This window comes from Ziziphus jujuba, chromosome 3 (assembly GCF_031755915.1).
Source record: "Ziziphus jujuba cultivar Dongzao chromosome 3, ASM3175591v1".
In the NCBI taxonomy this organism is placed as follows: Eukaryota; Viridiplantae; Streptophyta; class Magnoliopsida; order Rosales; family Rhamnaceae; genus Ziziphus; species Ziziphus jujuba.
This window is the reverse complement of record NC_083381.1, coordinates 13,194,324-13,220,423: the sequence shown is the minus strand read 5'-3', so window position 1 is coordinate 13,220,423 and position 26,100 is coordinate 13,194,324. Positions and strand designations below refer to the sequence as shown.

The 26,100-nt window shown below is 31.8% G+C and overlaps 2 protein-coding genes across 4 annotated transcripts; one reads left to right on the top strand and one right to left on the bottom strand.

Annotated features, from left to right (window-relative positions):
• The first annotated feature begins 878 nt into the window (after positions 1-878).
• Positions 879-2,742, top strand: LOC107422323 (protein VACUOLELESS GAMETOPHYTES). Of its 2 annotated transcripts, XM_025075959.3 has the most exons (3): positions 1,036-1,174; positions 1,572-2,209; positions 2,379-2,742. In XM_025075959.3, the coding sequence occupies exons 1-3, from the start codon at positions 1,150-1,152 to the stop codon at positions 2,469-2,471; spliced, it is 756 nt and encodes a 251-aa protein (XP_024931727.1). In that variant the 5' UTR covers positions 1,036-1,149; the 3' UTR covers positions 2,472-2,742. The 2 variants fall into 2 exon arrangements, with proteins under 2 accessions (XP_024931726.1, XP_024931727.1); XM_025075958.3 differs by having other exon boundaries at positions 879-2,209.
• A 796-nt stretch (positions 2,743-3,538) lies between these two features.
• LOC107422313 (disease resistance protein RUN1-like) lies at positions 3,539-13,943 on the bottom strand. 2 transcript variants are annotated; one of them, XR_009638257.1, is made up of 5 exons: positions 13,407-13,943; positions 6,590-7,213; positions 4,309-5,495; positions 4,172-4,215; positions 3,539-4,021 (listed from the first exon to the last, which is right to left on the bottom strand). XR_009638257.1 is itself a non-coding variant. In XM_060815565.1 (4 exons), the coding sequence occupies exons 1-3, from the start codon at positions 13,910-13,912 to the stop codon at positions 4,325-4,327; spliced, it is 2,301 nt and encodes a 766-aa protein (XP_060671548.1). In that variant the 5' UTR covers positions 13,913-13,943; the 3' UTR covers positions 3,539-4,215; positions 4,309-4,324. The 2 variants fall into 2 exon arrangements, 1 of the variants encoding a protein (XP_060671548.1); XM_060815565.1 differs by having other exon boundaries at positions 3,539-4,215.
• Positions 13,944-26,100: the final 12,157 nt, after the last annotated feature.

Sequence of the window (26,100 nt, the reverse complement as noted above, 5' to 3'; positions counted from 1 at the left end):
TAAGATTTTCTAATATGAATTTTTTTATATAAATTTTTACTTTTTCAAAATTTTTTTTTAATGCATGTTCAAATTTCTTTGGTCTTTATTTGTTTATTTTTTTAGGATACTTGTTATATAAGAATATTTTTATTTTTTTGTTTAGAAAACCTTAATTTTTATTTATTTTTTATTCTTTTACAAACTTAAATAAAAAATTATGGTATCGTTTAATAATTTCTTTTAATTAATTTTTTTATTTAGAAATGCTTGCTTTACAAAATTTCATTTTGCACCCCTCAATTTTAATTCCATATGTCAATCATGTAAGCTTCTGTTAAAAATTAATCCCAAAAAAAAAAAAAAAAGAAGTAAAATTCAAAGTACATAATGCAAGAAAAAAATAGAATGCTAAATGTCATTTTGCAATACAGTTGAAACTAATATAAATATATTTCAATATAATATTGCATATACCAAACGAGTTCAAAATCTCCCCTGATTAAAAGTGGTAGCCAAGTTAACTTTAGATTGTAAACCCAGTTGTACATCGTATTACACTGTAGTTTATAGCCCATATAGAATTTTCAACCTTGGCCAGCCTCCAAATTAGGCCTCTAATTTAAAATCTATGAAATTCAAGGGTATTGATATTAAAGACAATATTTCAAGGACTAAACTGCAAATCAATCATGAATAGTTTAGGGAATGGGTAAAACGAAAACCCAAAAAAACCAAATTATAATTCTTAAAAATCTATAGACAGATATACAAAAAGTGTAAAATAAAAGGAGCTATTCTAAAATTTAGTCTTATTATTATTATTATTATTATTATTATTATTATTATACAGTCTTCTTTTGTCTTTGCTTGCCCTACAAAAATAATTGACTTTGAATTAACAATAATGTTCAAAGTCTAGATGATACATTTTTTTATTGCCTGGTTAGATCTGCAATGAATTTCGTTTATCTCAATGAAAAACAGAGCTAGCTAGCAAGTAAAAGTCAACATCTTTTAACCGGCTGGCAGGAGATCAGGATCGGAACTTGGTCGTAGTCATCGGAGAGAGATGAACATCGATGAGATAGTACATCCGGGCCACAATCATCCCTTAAGCTTGTGTTCAAACGTAGGATTCACATCAATTAGGGACAAAGAAAATGCAAAATGCCATGGCTGCAACTGCTTCTTGGTAAGCAAGAGAAACCCTTTCCATACCTACTTATATGAATGCAAAATACAAGGATGTAAGTATTTCCTAGACTTGCACTGTGCCAATTTGAAAGATCTATCTCACATAATCCACCCTCTACACCCACAACACCCCATCACTCCCCACTTTGACTTTCCAAATGACCGTGAAAAGCTTAGAGAATTTGCATGCAGCTTCTGTCAAGAAATCAAAACATCAGGCTTCTTCTATCATTGTGATGAGTGTGATTTCTACCTAGATATTGTTTGCTCGCTCTATTTTGAACGAAACCCTGTTTTACTAAGAAAATATGAGTTCGAATTCCTTGATGATTATGAAAAGCATTTCTTGTCTCCTCATGTAATACCCCAAACTAGTTCTTTGATTGAATGTGTAGAATGTGAGGAGGAAATACCATATGGAGCTAGAGCCTTCAAATGCACTGACTGCAGCAACTCATTATGTTCATTCTATCTCCACCCTCATTGTGTACGAAAGCCGAAAGAGACGGAATATCCTTTCCATCCAAATCACCCTCTTACTACCCTTCTACAGATGCCACCGATTGATGAGTCCGAAAAGCTCCAATGCATTGCATGTTGCAGGCGGATCGATAATGTATTCCTCCTCCACTGCACCGAATCCGAGTGTTCCAATATTAATCTTGACATTGGATGTGTTTTTCGAAAGCCCGCCGTCAAATACCAACGCCACGATCATCCCCTTGTGTATTTTGAGAAGATTTATCTCCATGGTGCTCGTTGCTCTGTCTGCAATCTCCTCTGCGATGAAAATCTGTTTCGGTGTTACGCATGCAATTTTAATATTCACCCTGAATGTCTTTTGAAGCCACTTAAGATTATCTTTGATGATCATGTTCATCCTCTGACTCTTACTAGCTTATTGATTGAAAAAGAAGAACAGAATGGATATTATTGTGATAATTGTGATGAGATAACAGACCCTCTTGCAGATGTTTATTGGTGTAAACATGAAAATTGTTGGTTCGGTGCCCATATTGACTGCATTCCTCAGGTTTGTATGACAATAATTCCTTGTCCATAGATAGCCTCATCAATTATATAATCCAGGCGTTTACAAAAAATAAATTGTTAACTCCTTGTATTTATTAGTTATTAATAGTTGTGCTTTCTGAAAAATCGATATAGTGAATTGAATTTTGAAAATATTTTGTGTTTATTAGGAAAGAATTACAGAAGTGGTTGAGGCTTCCTCACCTCAAATTTTAGAAGAAAACTTGGCCGCATCATTGACCAAGTTAATGCTTAGAGATTGAGGAAGCTGGAGACTCTTCAACGGTGGCAGAGAGTTGTTTCAGTTAAGAGATCGATTGTTAGACTATTGAAAAAATAGTTCTTTAATTTTGTACGAAGAACAGCTGGGAAAAGCCTGTAGAAGGAGTGCAGTTAATAAATATGTATGTATATGTAGCATTATACAAAATTAGAGATTTCAGGGATTAAACCTGCTATTTTGCACAATTTGTGTTGCATTAGAATTCAATTGTCTAGCTTCTCTGTTCATTTGATTAATTTCATTAAATTTAGCAGTCGAATGTATTGATGGACTTAGTTAATTAACTAACAACAAAATAACAATTTAAGATGCAATATAAAGATTTGCCAAAAAAAAAAAAGAGGTTAGATAAAGATTTATTTTGGCTTATAATACACAAATTCTAAAAAAAATGCCAAATATGTTGTAGTTCATAGGCAAATAGTTGCACTTTTTCTTTTTTCTTTTTCTTTTTTTTCCTGTTTAAATGCTCTAATTGTAGTAAGTGACAAATTACAAAACCTTATGCGGAACTAGTATTGTTTAGAATTCTGAAAGGGTTGAAAAAGCCACTTTGGAGCCTTTTATTTCAGGTATTTTGGAGAAATTGGATTGATTGCTACTTGGATTTATGATTTTCGGGTTTGTGATAGCGAATTCAGGACCTTGAGCACACTCACACCCCTTATAATATATTCTTGTAAGAGCCTAATCAAATATTTTGGTAATATTTTAGGCGTATCAGGTGAAAATGAAGGCAATTCTATCATGGATCAGACTTAGCTATTATCTACAACTAAATACGTACTTTCAAATTTGTTTTGAAGATAATCATAACTTGTATTATTATGTTTGTACTTTTTCGATATATGGATTTATATAGTTTTGTAATACATGATGAGGGATTTATATGCAATAAATCCCTCATCATATATTGAAGTTCATGATAAAACAAAGGTTGTACTATAAGATTCAATTGATTTTGCTGTTGTCATGCACTTCGTATTAATTTTTCTTTCCCACCTTTCCCCACCCTAATGGTGTGCCTCTGGTTTCTCTGCATGAACATTTTGTTGATACATATAAGAATCATGATATTGATTTTTTTTGTTTTTCTAGTTTTTTTGTTGTATTTATTTTGAAGAAGAACATTGAGTTCAATGAAAATTTAAGACACTTTGAGCTTGAGTGTTTAGAGGATAAACCCACAAGTTGGCGCATTTGTCCACAAAAATTTAATATGAACTCAGAGGACTTTCCAGTCTTAATGGTCTGAGGGAAAAAAAAAAAAAAAAAAAGAAAGCACGTCTCATACAGGACTTGAAGTCTTAAGCTAGTATCCAAACTATAATAGGATAAAACTTAGCCACTTCACTTTCCAATAAGGCAAAAAGAATCCAAGATACTGGAATTTTGGAATCACAATTAGCAATAACTTGATTTTGAAATGAATGGAACTCAAAGCAAAGATTTTGCTGAATGCAGGTCCTGAAGATGGTATCTGTTGAGAGTTCTTTATAGAAATGTTGGTAGCATCATCCAAAGCTTCTCCTTTGCACGTGAAGGAAAGAAATTCAATGAGAAAATTCAATCTAACACTTGATAAACTCTTCTTAATTTGAGGGAAAAGTGATAGACATTTTTAGAAGGATAAGAGGATGTAAGATTTAGATTGAAAAATTCTTGATAATTGTAAGTTACCTTCTAGTTAAAGACATTACTATGCCATCGTCTTAGACTGTTCCCTACCAAAGTAAGATCGAAGAATATGCATTAAGTGAAATAGTATCAAAACAGCAACATGAAAAGATATATTGGTATATTAGCTTAGTTCTTACCATTTTGAGCTCTAAACTAGGGGCAAAAGTGCAAATCCCATAGCCTGCTTCGTCCTTCAGGTTCCTTCCGACATTCTTTTCGAACAATTTCCTGGCCCATCTCTTGTATCAACTCGTGCATCCAAAGTGTGTTATCATTCTGATCAAGTCTTAGGAGAGACTTGTCAATAAGAATTCTTATCCCAATTCTTGCTCGGAAACCACTGTTTTCCATAATTTGCATAACATAATTTTTATCATATCCATTGAAGAAATAAGCAATATCGAGGAAAATATGTTTCTCTAGCTCCTCCAATTCATCGAAGCATATTTGAAGTATATCATCAATCTTTAGCACTTTTTTATAGTAATTTTTGAGCCTATCCAATGTATCTGCCCATTCTCTTTTATCTTTGGTCCATAAGAAGGAACCCAATAGTTCAAGAGCTAATGGAACACCATTGGCATACTCTATCAATTGTCTAGACAGAGTGATGTAATTCTCTGGAGGATAAATACTCTTGAAGGATTTCCAAGCAAAAAGTTGAAGAGCTTCTCTACGATCTAGTTTATTGACTCTGTATAACAAACTTCCTTTATACACTTCTTCTAGCAAACTTTCATCTTTAGTTGTTATGATAATTATGCTTCCCGAACCAAACCAACTATCTTTCTCAGCTAGTACTTTTAGTTGGTCCAATTTGTCCACATCGTCAAGAACAAGAAGAACTTTTTTATGGCATAAACTATTCCTTATCATGTCTATTCCATTATGAACATCCCCTACTGTTATAGACTTATCTTTAAAAATCTCTGAAAGAAGTTGTGTTTGCAAGAAGACAAGACCATTTTCCTTCTTTTTACTAACTTCTCTAACATTTTTAAGGAAGCTTTTACCTTCAAATTTTTGGGATATCAACTGATAATAAGTTCTTGCGAGAGTTGTCTTGCCAATTCCACTCGTTCCGAAAATTCCAATAAAACGAACATCAGCTGATGATTGACAAACAGATGAATGAAAATCATTCACAAGTGAATCCATCCCAGGTAAGCCCTCTACAGCTACAATTTTTATCTCTTCAACATTTTCTTTTGATCTCTTGGTTGCTTTTTCTTTCTTGCTAATTGAAGTTTTTTTGGCTACAACATCAGCAACTCTTTTTGATACCATTGCTGTTATTTGTTCTATGAATTCTGCTTCACTCTTTCTTCAAACAACAATAGAGCCATGTGAGTGAACACGTAACATGATTTCTATGTCAATAGTGCCAAGGCTACTAAATTTTGTTTACCACATAATATACTGTCACATCATTTGATAAACAACATTTAATATACAAATAGCAATACCATCAGAATATCCCAATAGGGAAAATGACTGTATATATAGACACTCACGTGACTACTTATATTAGTAACTAACCGTTTACAGATAACTCTAGTCCAAACATTAATCACAAATGCTTTAAGCTAACAATTCTCTTTATTTCAGAGTAATTGATTGATTTTGATATTATCATAATTTTGTACCATCTTATATTTATCACAATCTTGTCCCATCTTATATTTAGTTAAGTCCTGTCTAGCATGTATGGAAAAAGGATGTGGAAACTTCAAAATTCAGGTAAACAATATTTGGTAATTGGTATGCAAATAGCATTACCATCAGTTTGTCAATTTTGAATAAATGTTATATACTAATTTTGCCATGTTTTATTCCCCGACTATCCCACATTTTTTTTTTGGATAAGACAAATTACTAATATACATACTATAAGTCTGTTTTTCCACAAGATCTCAAATTACATGTAATAAGAGGTTTTCCAAACAAAAATTTGTTGAGAATAGGATAAAAGAAAATTCATATTTTTATATATATATATATATATATATATATATATTTATACATACAGTTAGGTTGAGAGTTGAAAATATATTTGCAAACTATAATATGTTGAAATAAAAAAATAAAAAAAATAAAAAAGCAAAGTAAATCGTGCATCATAAACTAATATAAACTTTAAATATATCTCAACCTTGAAGTAATTCATATGATAAAAAATATTTTATTGATGTGCCGATAAATGAATATTGTATGAAATTATATATATATATATATACATACATATATATGGTTTGTTATTAACAGCTTGATTAATTACTTGTTAATCAAAAGAAACACATTCCACTTAGTATCGCTCTCAAGAATATTCTGATTCAGATTCTTATAATAATAATAATAATAATAAAGAACAATAGGAAAAAGAGTAGAAATTAGTAAGTTAACTATTAAAATATTTACCTGCTATAGCCGTCTATTAGCCATCCAGCTATATCGGCCACCCTTCTTAATGCATACCTCCAGCTCTGCACCTTTTCCAAGTCGTGGATAAAACGTTGTTCATGTTTTCGGAAAACTTCTCCAAAAGTTCCTCGCTGATTCCTAACTTCAGCTGGTGCTACATGATAGAAAATTGGAAAAATTTTCCTGCCCGAGATTTGCACGCACTCTATAATCTTGACGAGTTCAGTCAAACACCAAACAGAAGAAGCATAGTTTTTTGAGAGAATGACAATAAAATACTCTGATTCTTCAATTGCTTCCAACAATGTCGACGAAATGCCTTCGCCGTTCTCCAGTTGTTTGACATCATCCATGTAGGTCAGAATTCCTTCTTCGCTCAAAGCATAATAGAGATGACTCGTGAAACCGCTGCGGGTGTCTTCGCCTTTAAAACTCATGAACACGTCGTACGTTTTTATGAAGTTGGAAGAAGAAGATTGAGAAACAGATGAATCAAAAGTAGTGCTGTCTATCTCTTCTACTTTTTCTTCTGATCTCTTGGTTGCTTTTTCTGTCTTCCTAAGGGAAGTTACTCTTTCGAATATCTCCGCTGTTATTCGGTGTATGCATTTGGCTTCATCTCTTGTTCAAACAACAATTGGAAATGTGTGAGTGAATTCATAACATGAATTAATTTTATATTTGTGATTGCTTCATTAAAATAATTTAAACACTAATGACCATTTGGTTGGTTGAATCATTTTTTTATAATTAATTAAATTAATCATATCATATTAGTAATCAATTTCACTAAAAACATATTGGTGATTACATAATAAATGAACACAGCCAATCAGTATTATTGTTATTTTGTGTTGAGATAATACAAAAGTAAATGATGACAACATCTGCGAATAGTTAAAATTACAGAGAAGGGTGATAATTCCATATGATATAAGATAAAAGGATGAAAAAATAAAAATAAAAATAACCTGTATATGCCGATTATGTCAAATTTTTGAACCATAAAATTAAAGATAATTAACATCACTATAAAAATGATACTCAAAATCAATTTCTCCATTACTAATGTACGTAATTTTAGGGAAATCAAACTCATGCAGCTTTCATCTTACAAAAATAACAATGCTAGAAATACCACAATGTTAACCAAATTTATTTAAATATCATGGCAGATGATGTCACAATTTGTAATTGCTTTATTATCATACTATCAAAAATTTGACCCCTTTTACTTGATAGACTTGATTGACCTGCTTGCTTAGACAATAAAGCATAAAAGTATATCTATGAGAAATCTAGACAAGTTAGTCTAGTAATTCCATTTTTTATGTTTATTTAAAGTATGCAAGTATGCGGTTTGAATATAGATGCATGCAACCTAAGCATCTACCTTGTCAATGCATTTAGTATCTTAGATTGTTAGTCATATCTCGTAAATATCTTTAGTAGCTAATACAAACTGATTTAGTTAAAAGAAATCAAATAGTGATGTGCAAAGGGAATTGTGATTGGCGTAAATTATCCCACAAGGAAAATTCTGATTGATCAAGTGATTCCACATGGCACTTTCATGAGTGCCACCGAACATGCCACCTAGAATGCCACATAATTAAGTAACGTTAGCCCTATTTTGAAATGTATTAGCCTCCATTAAGCTTGATTCCATTTAAGCTTGATTCTACTAAGCTTAAAGTTAAGACTTGTCCATTAAGCTTGATTCCACCTAAAACATGCGTCCAAACATACTTGAGCTTCAAATTGTTGACTTGAGCTGGTTGAGTTCTCACAAAAAATCATTCCGAAACCAGCTCCATAAAACGTAAGTGAAATTCGTCAAAATCAAAATTAAAAGCTAACGCTTCAAAGAAGGCTAATTTTCCTTTAACAAAATATTTGATTCATGGATTATTTGAAGTGATTCTAAGAATGTTTTAGCTACTGTGGCTTATGTTAGTAGTAATTCAATATTACAAATTAAAAGAAAATTTGAAATTTAGATCAAGAAATCAAGATGATATATAAGAAAAATAGTGAAAAGAACTTTAGACAGCTTGTAGTTTAGGTTCCATAGGTTATGGTATACTTTGAATCTGATTATGAAATTTTGACACAAGAACCTAGAAACACACAATGTTCTGTAACTTAGGCTTTTTAATAATTTGAAAAACATTAATATTCATTGGTTTATGCCATGTATAAGTTAAATCTAGGATTCTGTATGAGAAATATAATTTGTTTATTTTCTTTGATTTTCAATTATCAAGAATGTGACGTACAAAGTTTTATTTAGGCTGAAAATATTTGTAGTTTTTGCTCAAGCTAGGTGGTTAATATCAATTCCTGAAAGTTTCAAATTCATACCCATTGTACGAAAATTACATTGGATTTTATAAGTTATTTTCCACAACCTGAAATCCTAAAAATTTACTTTTACCTGATTAAGTGGTAGACAATATTAACCTAGGTTAGGATTGCTAAATGAAGTTATCAAACTTTAACTGTTGGAAAATAGACATATATGATTTCCATAGACACCTGAAATACCTCCTTTGAGCAAGAATTTAATGAGTCATGTCAGGACCGATCCAAGATTCCTGTCAGAATCTTAGACAAGCCCTGATCTTAGGAAAACCTTACAGAACCTTCCAATAAAAAATTCAACAGTATCTCCCATAAGGGTTAGATAAGCTACAAAACTCCCTACACAAAAACACACTTCTAAAAACACCACTTTATACTTCCTACCTTACTACAAATAATTCCACAAATTCCAGCATTTTATAATAATACAATACAATGAACATGCATAACATTACTTAAATAAATATCCAACACATTATACAGAACATCGTAAGGTTTACAATTAAATAGGAAATTTAATATAACATAAGATAGGAGGAAATATGACAAGATTAGAAGAAAAAGGAAAGAAAAAGGCTTTGTGGAATTCAGCAACGAACAAAGACATCGAGTTCGCTCCCAGACACTCAATGCCTACTAACCTAGGCCTATGGGAACAGATTTAAAAATATAAAATGCTAATCATCCCAGTAAATAACCCCCACTACTACATAAATGATAATAATATAGGTATAATAAAATAAAGGCGATTAATAATAATAATAATAACTAAATAAATAAATTAATAAATAGTTAGAAATAATGAATAGGTAAAAATAAATTTTTTCTCTCAAAACCCTCATAATTCACTCAATTAGGAAAGTTCTTCTTTTTGAAACTATTTTCACAAAACCCATTATTTTTATACCCTAAAATCAAGGAAATAAACATTAAGTAAATTACAAATAAGATACAAATAATTTCAAACATAAATTAACAATAAAAATAATTTAGTAACAAATTATTAAATTTTGAATAAAATATCACAAAATAAAATAAAATCACAAATAAAATTTGTATTAGAAAAATCTAGTATAAAGCAAAATTAACCTCAATATAAAATTTATAAAATTTTGATTTTATAAATTTTGATTAATTAAATCAATGAAATAATAAAAAAATATTTTAGTTAATTTAAAATCTCAATTTGAAATATATATTAAAATACAATAAAATTCATGTTAAAATCTCAAATTGAAATAGATAATAAAACATGATAGAACACAATTTTAATACATCAATTTAAAATAAATAATAATAATAAAATGATAAAATACATTGTAAAACATCAATTTGAAATAAATGATAAAAATATGGTAAAATACATTTTAAAACATCAAATTAAAGTAAATAATGAAACATAAGAAAATGCGTTTTAAAAAACCACAATTTTAAAATAAGTAATAAAAATATGAAAAATTTCATTTTTAACAAATTTTGTTTGAAAAACATATCAAGAAAACCACTTAATGCACCACATTATATACCAATGGTGCTAGGCGGTATCCAATGTTTCAAGTACCACTCTGATGGAGAGGTTGAAAAGAGAAACTTGCGAAGGATTGCCTTGGCGTCCCAACAGCACTGATGCTGATAAACAATCATTCTGGCCCTAGAGGCGAGTGGCTGATATTCATTGTACATTATACTTGTCAGCCCTCAGATCCATGGAATCCCTCAGGATGACCATACATACTTGCACATTAACAATAAATACAGTATAGAATACCAATATTGTATGATGTATCTAAAACCATAAAATCATAAATTTCATAAAATGCAACAAGTTTAGTACAATCTTTTTAAACCCACAAAATCTCACATTTCCTTTTAAGTCATTGCCATAAATTTATCAATTTAAATACATCAATTTTTACCACAATGAAACCAAATCTATAAATATTTAACTACATGTATACATTTTTTAGCATAACAATTTAAAATAAATATTTTTCTCAAATCCTTAAAAATTGATTTTATACAAAAATCACATAAAATTCACATATTCTTAAATCCACATAAATATATTTTATTATGCACAATAAATTCAACAATAATAACTTAAAACCATAATTTCTATAAACCCAAATATATAAATTCTATGCAACACATATTTAAATCAACATAATTTTGGCATCATAAATTTAAATAACAATTTTCTTAAACATTAACTATATAACATTTTTTTAAAAATTTAAATAACATAATATTTATATTTAACAACCCCAAAATAGGTTTTGAAAAAGGATCACTCGCCTCAATTACGGGGATCACTCGAGATCCTCTACGGGATCAAGCCCATGATTCACATGTATGCCTAAAATATCAACAACATACAATACCAATTAAAATAATATCTTAATTGTGGATAATATATACGGGGTACCCGAGGGAGCCAATACAAATGTTTTCTAAAATACACAATCATATACCAAAAAGAAGCTTGTAACATGAGGATTACAGATTAGGTCTTATCTCTCGAAGATGGGACCGGTGGTGGTCAGAATCTAATCGGGAAAGGCCGAAAACTAAATATTCTCGAATCTCTCAATCCATTGTGATTTGAAGGAAATGGACCTCAGAATTGGGTTTAGGGAGGCCAAAATAGGAGAAATCAGTTGGTGGTCTCATCGGAAACTCATCGAATCCAAGAATTCCTATAAACCACCATGGTTGCAGATAAACGTCGGGGCGATGGCGAGTTCGACAGCCACTGGCAGTGAAATTTGGTGGAAAGATAAATCGGAGGGTGAGTAATACGGTGGTGTGGGCAATGTCAAGAACGAGTGGCCGAATTGAGAGATTTCAGCTGGAGAAGCAAATGGCACCATCACCAAAAAAGCACGCTGATCCCAACCTGTCCTCGACGTGGTGAACTTGGCCAGTTGCCCAATTTCAAAGCCGCAAACCTATTGGTCCGGCACATGCAATCCGACGGTGGCCAGACCACGTGGGTACCATTGTGTACTCACGGGATTGATTAAGGTCTTAACACGTGGAACAATTTCACTAGGCACTGTGGACACATTTTCACACACACAAATTGGTATATGGTAATGCAGTCCCCAAAAAATTTTATAGGTCCATAACTTTTTAACCAAATATCCAAATTAAGCATGCTACTAGTCTATGAACTTATGTTGATGAGTACTTTATAACCATATATAATCAAAACCAAATTCTACAAGAATAAAAAGTTAAACACAACACTACTTGGACAATTCGGACCACAAGTTGTTTTGTTTACAACTTTAAAATTGTAGCTCTATTTTCGATATGCCACTAGTCCACTAACTTCGATCGATGCTTACTTCGCATTGGTACTCGGTCAACATGAGAGTTCATCCGAAACAAAAAGTCAATGCGGATCCCACTCAAATAACATCATTCAATTCGATCAAACTCGATCAATGTCAGAAAAATTTCATTGTACTTCGAGATATGATGTTACAAATCATGACTTTCCAAAGTTAGGATTTGTCTTGCTATCAACCCTTCTTAGAAATGACTTGAAATTTTGTAAAGGGTTAAGGAAACACCTATTTACATATGTGATCTGGGAATTTATAGCTACATTTAAATTTCCTATGATGATTTTTCAAAGTTAGCTTCTTGAAACAATTTTTGTTTGAATGATAATGTTTGTAAATCTAGGTCAAAGATTCATTTGGAACATCTAGGAATCTCAAAAGAATCGAAGATTTATGGAGCACTATCTTTACATTGTCTTCAACTCTGCAAAATTGTAGGCTTAGATCCTTATCCAATTTAAAAAGGCTACAATTGTTATATCAATAGACCATATATCAAAAGTTAAAGGTTTAGTTAACGATTGCCCCCAAAAAAAACAAAAATTAGTATATTTATTTATAAATGTAACATTAATAAGTTCGATTTGGTAAAATAAATTTTGCTTAAGCTAAAACTTTTTTTTTTTTTTTTTGGGGATAATAGTTTTAAACCATCGAGCTATAATGATAATTTGCTTTTAAGTTTCACATTTTCAAAATTGGTCTCACCTATTTATCAAGGGCATAAAGGTCCTTTTACACCTAAATATTATTTAAAGCACTACTTGACACTAGATCTTAAAAGTTTTATGCAATAACTAACAGCATCCAAAGGGATTATATTGTACTTTTCGGACAGTTTAATTGACAATAACTTTTGAATTTTAAATTTAAGACCTAAAAGACTTGTTGGAGGACCTAATAAAATTTAATATATATATATATATATATATATATGCTTTTTTTTTTTTTTAAATAAAGAGATCATTTGGAAATTGAAGTGCTCTAATAATCTTATAATCTTTATATCTATTAGATCTCTTAATTTTCATATATAAGATAAAATCAATGAAAAGATAAAAGAAAAAAAAAATACAATAAGTAATTAATGAAATGTTTACCTTGTATGGTCTATATGCCATCCAGATATGCTAGCAAGCCTTCTTAATGCATTCCTCCAGCTCCAAACCTTTTGGGTATCATCGCTAAAACGTTCTTCATAAAACGAGAATACTTTTCCAAAACGTCCAGTCTGCTTCCGCACATCAAATGGATTCACATGATAGAAAATGGGCAAAATCATCTTCTCCGTGCCTTCCGTGCATTCGATGATCTTGACTACTTCATTCAAACACCAAGTTGAGGAAGCATAGTTTTCTGAGAGAACAACGATATATGACTCTGATTCTTCTATTGCTCTAAAAACTGCTGAGGCCATGTCTTCACCTACCATCTCTTGTAGTTTGACATCCATGAAGGCTAGAATTCCTTTGCGGATCAAAGCGGAATAGAGATGACTCGTGAAACCATTTCGGGTGTCTACACCTCGAAAACTTAGGTACACGTCGTGAGTACTTTTGATGGAGTTGGAAGAAAAAGAAGAAGAGCTTGAATAAAAGTTTTCCATTTGTCTTCGACGAAAGAGAGAGGCCAAAGGGCATTTGAATAAAAAGGTGCATATAGCTAAATTGTCTACAACCAAACACCTAAAAGCTTATAGAAAACTAATTTATTAAAATAAAATTATTATTAAAAAAATAATAAATGCAATATGTAGTTTTTAAAAATGAAATAGAAAATTAAGTTGAGAGGACACGTGCCTCCCTGATTCTTGGCCTGCATCCGCCATTATTGACTAGGTCAAGCATATGCGCAAATCACGAGGTACCCTTAATATGAATGATTAACTCCATAATTTGTTTATTAATATATTTAAAAACGACACTAATATATGGTTTTAGAAAAATTTGTCTCTTATCATCAATGTGAAAAGGACATTATGGTAAACTAAATTAATATAAAATATAGTAATTAAGTGCATAGCATGTAAATGTGGATTAACGAGTTCTTTAATCCAGGGGATTTCATATAGACAGTTGAATGTTTTTCCGAAAAAATATAAACTAATAAAATATTTCGAAATGTGAGAGTAGTTATTTTTTATATAGCAATGAGAATATTTAATTAGTTTAGCAAAAGGTCAAAAGATAAGATAAATAATTTAGTACAAGTGGTTTTTTTTTTTTTTAATTTTTTGTTTGACGTAGTGATCTGCAATGTAAGGAATTTTTTTGGCCAATCTATGTTTTTTTTTTTTTGGGGTGAAAATTTTTTTTGCCCAATTATATAATATTAAGGTTACATTATATGATGAGAAGTGTTTTTTTTTACAATTTTAAAATAATTCTATACAGTTTCGTTCTTTACATATTACTATTTAAATATATAAAAATATAAAATTATTTTATATCGTATTTGTAATACTTAAAATACCCACAATTCATAGAATCTTAACTAAACTAAAAAGCTAGGAATTTTTGGTTCACAAGTCGCTTACAAATCAAACACCACTCTATCAAAACTCTTCACAATGTTTTTCGATGAAACTAATAATGATAGAAATTTCACAAGATTTTCCTTTTGGTTAGAAAACTTTTGGTCAGTGGAAAGATATATTCGTTACAGTATTTAGTCTCAAAGTTATCAACGTTCCTAAAGATGTTTGGTCATATATTTCTGAACATATTTAAGATATTTAGTCACATACTTTTGAACATATTTGAGATGTTCGTATCTAAAGACATTTAGTGACATACTTTTGAATACATTTATAATATTCAATCGCATATTTCTAAATACATATTAGACATTTATATTTAAAAATGTTCGATAGCATATTTTTCAATATATTTAAGATATCGAATCACATATTTCTAAATACATTTGAAATATTCAATTATATACGTCTAAATACATCTTAATAGTAATTTTAAAAGAGGGTAAAAATAAAAATTTATAATAGAATTGTAAAAAGTTCGTTTGATAGTACAAATAGAGATTCTCTCATATAATTCTCTTGAATTGAGTACCAATTTGAAAAATAGCTCATTTATTTTATGTTTTTTACTTATTTTCCTCTTTATTTAATGAAAATTATTATTTATTCCTCTTACATTTCGTATGTTTCAATTTACCCTCATAGGTTAGTCAATCTATTTCTATTATATTTTATAAAATAATAATAAAATGATATTTTTGTCATTATTTAATGAAATAATTAATTCATTTGGCAAACAAAAAATTTCAAAATATTTCGTCAAATTTGTTAAATTTGCTCAATTTAAAATATCACTAAATAAAAGATTTAGTTAAATAGGGGTGAATTTATATGAATTTATAAGCAGATTTAGAATCTCAATAGTTGACTAACACATTTGAAAAAAGACACAAAGATCTATCCTAGTAATTACTAGGCTGGAATAGTCTATAATCTAAGGGAATGGATATACTCCAAGATCAGCAAATTGATTAGGGAGTATTATAACTGCATTGTATATGAAATTCAAGGGAATATGGGCACTAAAAATAAAATCAAGAACCAAAGTGCAAATCAATCATGAATAGTTCAAGGATTTTGGTACCAAAAAGAAATCCAAACTATAATTTTCTAAAACATAGAGACACACCTACAAAAAGTGTAAAACAAAAGGGGCAATTATAAAATATACTCTTATAATTATTACTATATATATTATTCTTTTGTCTTTGCTTAATTATTTTGAAAACACAACTAACAACCTCTGTAAAATTAGTTGACTTTGCATTAGCAATAATGTTCGAAGTCTGATATATTTGTCTATGGATTTATGAATCTGCTATTGATCGGTAGCTATCTAGCAAAAGATCAGCATCTTCCTCGGTTGGAGAGGCATTGGAACTTCGTCGTGAATGGAGAGAGATGAACATCGATCAAATAGTGCATCCGGCCCACAACCATCCCTTGAGTTTATGCTCAAATGTAGGCTTCACAAAACAAAGAAAATGCAAAATGCCATGGCTGCAACTGCTTCTTGGTAAACAAGAGAAACCATTTTCCATACCGACTTATATGAATGCAAAATACAAGGATGTGAGTATTTCCTAGACTTGCACTGTGCCAATTTGGAGATTTATCTCACATAATCCACCCTCTACACCCACAACACCCTATCATTCCCCACTTTGACTTTCCAAATGACCATGAAAAGCTTAGAGAATTTGTATGCAGCTTCTGTCAAGAAACCAAAACATCAGGCTTCTTCTAACATTGCGATGAGTGTGATTTCTACCTAGATATTGTTTGCTCGATCTATTTCGAACGAAACCCAGTTTTACTAAGAAAATATGAGTTTGAATTCCTTGATGGTTATGAAAAGCATTTCTTGTCTCCTCATGTAATACCCCAAACTAGTCCTTTAATTGAATGTGTAGAATGTGACAAAGAAATACCATATGGAGCTAGTGTTAGAATTTGTGGATCCAAAACATACATAATAAATTCTATAAATCATGATTACTAACCTCCAAATGCAACCATTGATAAATTAAATCTTTAATCCTTTAAAACAGAAAACAATGTAAAGTAGTGCCTATGGATACACTACTCTCAAACCACTCTTAGATATTTGAAAATCCTAATATCAAAATACTATATAGCATTTGTTTGCTTGCCATAGACCTTTTATAGTCTCTGCAAGTCACACTTACCCATTAATTTTAACACACAAAAAATACTAGTAATTTAATAATATAATAATACTAGAAGAAATATGGGTAAGTCAATGTGCTTATAAAGAGAGTTGGTCCTCCAGTCTAATGGGCCAACTGGAGTGTTATAGATAGTGTGTGACCAAGGGCCCTACTACAAAATATTAAAATAAGTCAGTCCCATTAATGGCATAAATAGGCCTTGTAAGTGAGTAATTGATTATGCTAAATTCACAATTATTAATTTATTTAACATTCTCCTACTTGGACTGCATAATCATCACCATATATATATATAATCCAAACTCACTTACTACAGAATCTACCGAACCATAATTCCATTTCATCTAAATATATAGCATACCGACAGGGCATAACAGTATACTAGACTAGGCAGTAGAGATTTTCTCAGTAAATCTCCCACAACATGATACCATTTCAACTGAGCACTTTGCATGCCATAAACTCAGTCTAGGTAGTAAAGATTTACCTAACCACGTGCAATCCCCCAACACACAAATACCATTTCATCCGAGCACATTGTGTATTGACAGGATACAATAATATACCCAAACTAAGTAGTACGAACTCACCATAGCACCTGTGGATCAACATACACATATACATAGACTAATAATCTCAACAAGCCTGTAAATATAGGAGCAATAATATGTGTAATAAATCATCTCATAAATAAATAATGATCCACATACATCAATGTATCAAAATACTCAAAGCTATAAATAATACTCAACATGGATATAACTCCAGAAATTATAACAAACTCCCACTGACCCACAGCAGTCTCAGCTGTCTAACAATTCTATACGGAACACATGCTCCTGAAATATGTCTACTGGTAAGGCCTTGGTCAGTGGATCTGCCACCATGCTATAAGTGGGCATGTGAACAAAATTAATGAAGCTTTCTTCAACTTTCTCCTTAACCACAAAATACTTAACATCAATGTACCTCACACCAAGGGTACCTTTTAAATTATTGGAGAAAGAAACTACTACAGTATTGTCACAATACATCATAATAGACCTCTCAATGGAGTCAACCACTCCCAAATCATGAATAAAATTCCGAAGCCAAACTGCATGATGAGTAGCCTCATAACATGCAACATACTCTACCTCTATAGTCGAGGATGCTGTCATTAACTGTTTGACACTCTACCAATATATAGCACCTCCTACCATGATAAATATATATCCAGTGGTAGATTTCTAATCATCCACACAGCCTTTATAATCTGCATCACTATAACCAACTACATCAAGGGAGTTGGCATGTCGATATGTCAACATATGATCTTTAGTATTCTAAAGATACCTAAAGACCTTCTTAACTGCTTGCTAATGAATAGGACTAGGATTGCTCATAAATTTACCAAGCACACCCACAGCAAAAGCTATATCAAGCCATGTACATACTTGAGCATACATCAAACTACCCACTGCTGAAGAATAGTAAACATTTCTCATCACCATCCTCTCTTTATCATTCTTGGGATATTGATCTTTAGAAAATCTTTCACCCTTTATGACCGGTACATTTTCAGGAGAACAATTATGCATATCAAATCTCTTAAAGATTCTATCAATATAAGCTCTTTGAGACAATTGCAACACATAATTAGTCCTATCTCGAACAATCTTGATGCCCAAAACAAAAGAAGCCTCACCAAGATCTTTCATATCAAAATGGTTGCACAACATCTGCTTTGTCTCAGCCAACAGGTCAGTGTCATTAGTAGCAAAAAAGTATGTCATCAACATAAAACAGCAAAAATATAAAACTGCTCCCATTGACCTTTATATATATATGCATCTATCAACAACATTCTCCTTAAAGCTATTTTTTATGATAACCTTATCTAACTTAAGATACCATTGCCTTTAAACCAGCTTAAGACCATAAATAGACTTTTTAAGCTTATAAACCAAATTACCATTCCCTGTTTGCGTGAAGCCAATTGGTTGAACCATATACACATCTTTAAATAAATCACCATTTAGAAAAGTAGTTCTGACATCCATCTGATACAACTCTAGGTCATAATGTGCCACAATTACCATAATGATTCTAAAAGAATCCTTTGTGGATACAGGAGAGAATGTCTCTGTGTCATAAATTCCTTCCTTCTGACTAAACCCTTTAGCTACAAGTCTAGCCTTATACCTCTTTACTTGACCATTAGAGTCTCTTTTAGTTTTAAAAACCCATTTGGACCCTATAGGCTTGCTATCCAATGGTAACTCAACCAATTCCCAAACACCATTTGATGCCATGGATTTCATTTCATCTTCCATTACATTCAACAAAAAATTTGAGTGCGAACTGCTTATGGCTTCCTCATAAATGACTGGATCTGAATCATCACTTATATCAAAATCATGCTCCTGCAAGTAAACCTCATAGTCATCAGGAATAGCTGACCTCCTAGTCCTTTGTGACCTTCTCAAAGGCACATCAACATCTACAATAGCTGGAATATCTTGTTCCTAAATAATGGATTCATCTTGACCAACTACTGGTTCATTAATTACTGGATTAATAATATCTATATCAGGAACTACAACACTGGGAATGAATACATTTTCTTCTCTAAATTGAGGCTCTCTTGAAGCATTACTATCATCAAACCCAAAATCATCTTCAAAATAAATAGACCTGTCTTACTCTACAATTCTGGTGGTGTGAGATGGACAAAAGAATTTTGAACCCTTAGATTCTATACAATAGTCAACACAATACCCACTTATAGTTTTAGGATCCAACTTCTTAATTTGGGGACTATAAATTCTTACTTCAGCTTTGCAACCCTACACTCGAAAATGATGCAAATTAGGCTTTCTTCCTGACCACAACTCAAAAGGAGTCTTAGGAATGGATTTACTTGGAACTTAATTCAAAATATAAGCAGCCATCCTTAAAGCCTCTCCCCATAAATAATCTGGCAAGCTAGAATTTTCCAACATAGATCGCACCATGTCCAACAAAGTGCGATTTCTTCTCTCAGCTATGCCATTTTGCTGAGGTGTACCAGGCATTGTATATTGCGCATCAATGCCACACTCGCGTAAATAAATTGTGAATGGCCTTGGGTTCCATCCAGTCTTATCATATCTGCCATAAAATTCACCACCTCTATCAGATCTCACAGCCTTTGTCTTCTTATCCTTTTAAAGCTCCATCTTTACCTTAAACTCCTTAAAAGCAACTAAAGAATCTGACTTTTCACGGATAAGCTCAACATATCCATAACGAGAAAAATCATCAATAAAGATAATAAAATACCTATAACCATCCAAAGTAGTTGGTGTAAAAGGTCCACAAATGTCAGTATGAATTAATTCCAAAACATCTCCACACCTTACTATCTTATCCTTTCTAACCTTAGAAGTTGATTTCCCTTTCACACATTCAACACAAGTTAACAATTCCGAAAAATCAAGATTGGGAAGTATTCCATCCTTTACTAATCTTTCCAAATGCTTATGCCATAACATTGAGGAATTATCATTAACTTTTGAACGTTTAGAAGCAAAATAGGGGCAACAATAGAATTAATAGAATAATTAGGACTATTATTAAATAAATCATATCTATATAAATTGCCACATAAAGTTCCAAAACCAACAACTTTATCATCCTTATAAAAATCTCAAATTTATTATTCCCAAACAAAAAACTAAAACCTTGACTATCCAAAAGTGAAATAGATAACAAATTCCTCCTAATTGAGGGTACATATGAAACTTCTTGTAATTCTAAAACATATCCAGCAGTAAGCTTCAACTTGATTGTTCCCATGATATCTACTTTCACTCTTGAGCTATCTCCCATGTAAACATGCTGGTCAAGATTAGTTGGCCCCCTTTGCCTTATCATCCTTTACAATGAATTAGTAACATGAATTGTTGCTCTAGTATCTAACTACTAAGAATTCAAAGGCACATCAACAATATTGGTCTCAATCATTAAAATATTATCTTTCTTCTCTTGCTTTCCCTTTAAATTCCAACACTCTATCTTCTTGTGTCCAACTTTATTGTAGTAACCACACCTTCCATTGAAGTACTCTTTCATTTCTCCTATGTGATAAGCATCATCATACTTAGTATTATTCAAAAGGTCCAAATAATAATGTTTCTCCTTCATATCAAACTTGATAAATTTCTTTCCTATCTCCTCAAGAAGTTCCTTTACATTTTCCATCTTTGGAATACTTGCATAAATTGATTCATCCATATGATTCTCCATCATCATCATGCAGCACTTATTAGAATGTCTCCAATCCTCATAAAGTTTCTTATCTGCTGCACTACTCTCATCAGTTGGTATCTCTGGTGGATCTATCTCCAAAGCCAAATCCAATTTCATAAAGATCAAATTCATAACTAAAATCTTTTTCCATGTCTGATAGTTTGTCCCATCCAATTTTATCATAGCAGTTATAGGCAGAATATTCAGGGTGCTACTAACGATGAAAATAGTAAACACAACAAAGCATTTAATATATATAAAACCATAACTATTTTCCAGCCCCTTATCACGTAACATAAAATCAATATCGCTAAAGTCTTTGTAGCACTTAAGATACCTTTTAGCGGGCCAAGGACAGTCAACCAAAAAACGACAATCAAATGCATTGAACTTAATCACCAACAGGGTAACTCAGAACCTGCGACTCATGGCATTCAATCAACTTCTACTACCATTTCAAGCGTCATACAAAGTAACTAAAACCACCAATAAGGTAGCCTAGTTACCCGTATAGACCTTGATTAATAAGTGGGAGATAACAACATATTGGCAATTTCATGAAATATGTAAATATAAAATATCCCATTCACTATGCCAACATACATTACATTGGTACACATAATGCAAACAAAATAAGTCTCACGACAGGTGAGTACCTAAAATTCCACACTACTATACCAACTAGATACAAAGCCTCTTTAGGGAAAGCTAACTTGTTCCAATTCCAAACATATATATTTAATTTTAATTCAAGCAAATTGGAATAAAATAATTAAGCAAATAAACAAATGAACTAATTACCAATAAACAAATAAATAACAAATTTTTATATATTTTTTTATTTCATAATAATAAAATAAAAACAATAGATAAATAAATAATTAATCAACAATAAATTAAATAAATGACAATAAATATAAGTAAGAAAACAAGTTTTTTTTTTTTAGCCGCTGATGTCACCATGCTGACGTCAGCAAACGACATGTCGTGCTGATGTCATCACGCTGATGTTAGTAGGCCATCCAAAACTACATGTCGTATGTTTCATCTTTTTCAGCTAACCGGGTCACGGGAGACCTGGTTCCACTCCAAACGGATCACGCAACCCGCTTATTCGACCCACCTGGAAATTTCCTTTTTGGCAATCATTTTCTATAATTTTGGTGTTGTTTGATTCCTCTTTTCTTGGGAAATGTTTTCCAAAAATCAATTTCAATGCTTTGGCAACCAAAATCAATGCCCAAGAAAACTTAATCGATCGGCCAAAACCGGGTTTCTCAATTTTTTTTTTAATTCAAAAAAACAAAAGGGTTTCCAGCCCAATTAAAGATGTTAAAGAATGCAATTCATAACAACAACCTATTTTTCCACTGTGCCGAGATCTTAATTCGAACTAAAACAAAAAATTCACATAATTTGCACAAACTCAATATAAACCCGATATTACACAAGAGAAAAGAAATTAATCAATAAAATTCAAAATTAAAATTTGGATCTCCAAACAATCAATTGTCGCAAACACAGATGAATATCACATATTCGATTTCAGAAAACAAGCATGTAATAGCAGAATCATGAGGACGAGAGAATAATTATAAAATAAATATCATGTCATCAATATACACGATCAAAGTTCAATGGCCGCATATCAATATAACAATAAATTTCAAAATAATTTATTATGCATATTAACCATGTGCTCTGATACCAATTATTAGAACTTGTGGATCTAAATATACATAAATCATAAATTATTAACCTCCAAACGCATCCATTGATAAATTAAATCTTTAATCCTGCAAAATAGAAAACAATGTAAAGTAGTGCCTATGGACACACTACTCTCAAATCACTCACGGATCTTTGAAAATCCTAATATCAAAATACCGTATAGCATCTACTTGCTTGCCCTAGATTTTTTATAGTATCTGCAAGTCACACTTACCTATTAATTTTAACACACACAAAATACTAATAATTTAATAATAAAATAATACTAGAAAAAATATGGATAAGTCAATGGGTCTATAAAGAGAGTTGGTCCTCCAGTCCAATGGGTCAACTGAAGTTTTACAGAGAGTATGTGACCAAGGGTCCTACTACAAAATATTAAAATAAGCCAGTCCTATTAATGGCATAAATAGATCCTGTAAGTGAATAATTGATTATGCTAAGTCCACAATTATTAATTTATTTAACAGCTAGAGCCTTCAAATGCAAGAACTACAGCAACTCACTATGTTCATTCTCTCTCCACCCTCATTGTGTTCGAAAGCCGAAAGTGATGGAATATCCTTTCCATCCAAATCACCCTCACTACCTTTCTACAGATGCCATTGATTGATGAGTCTGAAAAGCTTCAATGCACTGCATGTTGCAAGCGGATCGATAATGTATTCCTCCTCCACTACACCGAATCCGAGTGTTCCAATATTAATCTTGACATTGGATGTGTTTTTCGAAAGCCCACCGTCAAATACCAACGACATGATCATCCCCTTGTGTATTTTGAGAAAATTTACCTCCATGATGCTCGTTGCTCTATCTGTAACCTCCTCTGCGATGAAAATCTATTTCAATGTTACGCGTGCGATTTTAATATTCACCCTGAATGTCTTTTGAAGCCACTTCAGATTATCTTTGATGTTCATGTTCATCCTCTGACTCTGACTAGCTTATTGATTGAAGAAAAAGAACAGAGTAAATATTATTGTGATAATTGTGATGAGATAACAGACCCTCTTGTAGATATTTATTGGTGTAAACATGAAAATTGTTGGTTCGGTACTCATATTGTGAGATCCCACATCGGTTGGAAAGGAGAACGAAGCATGCCCTATAAGAGGGTGTGGATACCTTTCCCTTGAGAGGCCTTTTAAAACCGTGCTGGCTGGGCCCAAAGAGGACAATATCTCATACGGGTGGACTAGGCTGTTACAGATTGTATCAGAGCCGGACCAGGATCGGTGTGCCAGCGAGGACGCTGGGCCCCAAGGGGGTGGATTGTGAGATCCCACATCAGTTGGAAAGAGGAAAGAAGTATGCTTTATAAGAGGGTATGGATACCTTTTCCTTGAGATGCCTTTTAAAATCGTGCGGGCTGGGCCCAAAGCAGACAAATATCTCATACAGGTGGACAGGGCTGTTACACATATTGCCTGCATTCCTCGGGTATGTATGACCATAATTCCTTGTCCATAGATTGCCTCATCAATTATATAATCTTGGCATTTACAAAACATATATTGTTATCTCCATGTATTTATTAGTTAATTAATTACAGTTATGGTTTCTTAAAATTGGGTTCAACCAATTGATATATTGACTTGAATTTTGAAATTTTTGTTTGTTTATTAGGAAAGAATTACAGAAGTTGTTGAGGCTTCCTCGCCTAAATTTTTAGAAGAAAACTTGGCCGCATCATTGAGCAAATTAATGCTCAGAGATTGAGGAAGCCGGAGATGCTCCAACTGTGGCAGAGAGTTGTTTTAGGTAACAGATTAATTGTTGGACTATTGAAAAAATAGTTCTCTAATTTTGTAAAAACTGCTGGGAAAAGCCTGTAGAATATATATATATATATATATATATGTCTATATATATATATATACACCATAACACAAAAGTAGAGACTTATGGGATTAATCCTGCTGTTTTGCAAAATTTGTGTTGCGTTAAAGTTCACTTGTCTAGCTCCTCTGCTCATTTGATTAATTAAATTTATAGGTCTGATGCATTGGTGGACTTGGTTAACTAACTAACAACAAAATAACAATTGAAGAGCCAATATAAAGTTTTGTTAAAAATAAATAAATAAAATAATATTTCCATTATACATGGCATTTTGTGCCCTACAAATCGCAGATTGACTATCACAATGTATACTTATTACTGACACATGTTTTAGCCACCTTGGAATGTCTTCCAAAAATTGGCGTAGCCATTCTGCGTCTTCACTACATTTATCTAATGCAATAAACTTAGATTCCATCGTGGATCGAGCAATCATAGTTTGTTAATCACAGTTTGTTTTGAGGACTTCCATGTTACAGCTGCACAGTATATCATAAGTACCTTAGTACTCTAACGATTCCTATCCAATGATCATCATTTAGATTACCCATGTATCTACTCGGTCTACTTATAGCGTAGGCTATGTCTAGTCTTGTACAATTCATCAAGTACATCAGACTTCCAATCACTCTTGCATATTCCACTTGAAATACACTCTCTCCTTTATTCTTGGATAAGTGTAAACTCACATCTATGAGTATTCTGGCTATACTAGTATCATCTTTACTAAAATTAGTCAATATTTTATCCACATAATGCATTTGACTAAGAATGATTCCATTCGAAGTCCTCATGATTTTCATTCCTAAAATCACATCTGTAAGCCTCATATCTTTCATGTCAAATCTAGATTTTAACATGGCTTTTGTAGTTCGCACCCGATTGTTATCACTACCCATAATGAGTATGTCATCTACATATAAACAAAGAACGACATATCCATTCTCTATATCTTTTACATAGATACATTTGTCACACTCATTTATTTTAAATCCATCACTTAGCATAGCATTATCAAATTTTTAATGTCACTGCTTTGGAGCTTATTTCATTCCATACAAGGACTTCACTAGTCTATAGACTTTCTTTTTTTGTCTTGGTATGGAGAAACCTTCAGGTTACTCCATATAGAACTCTTCATCAAGATTTCCATTAAGAAAGGCTATTTTAATATCCATTTGATGTACTTCAAGATCCCGCAATACTATCATTATGGAATTT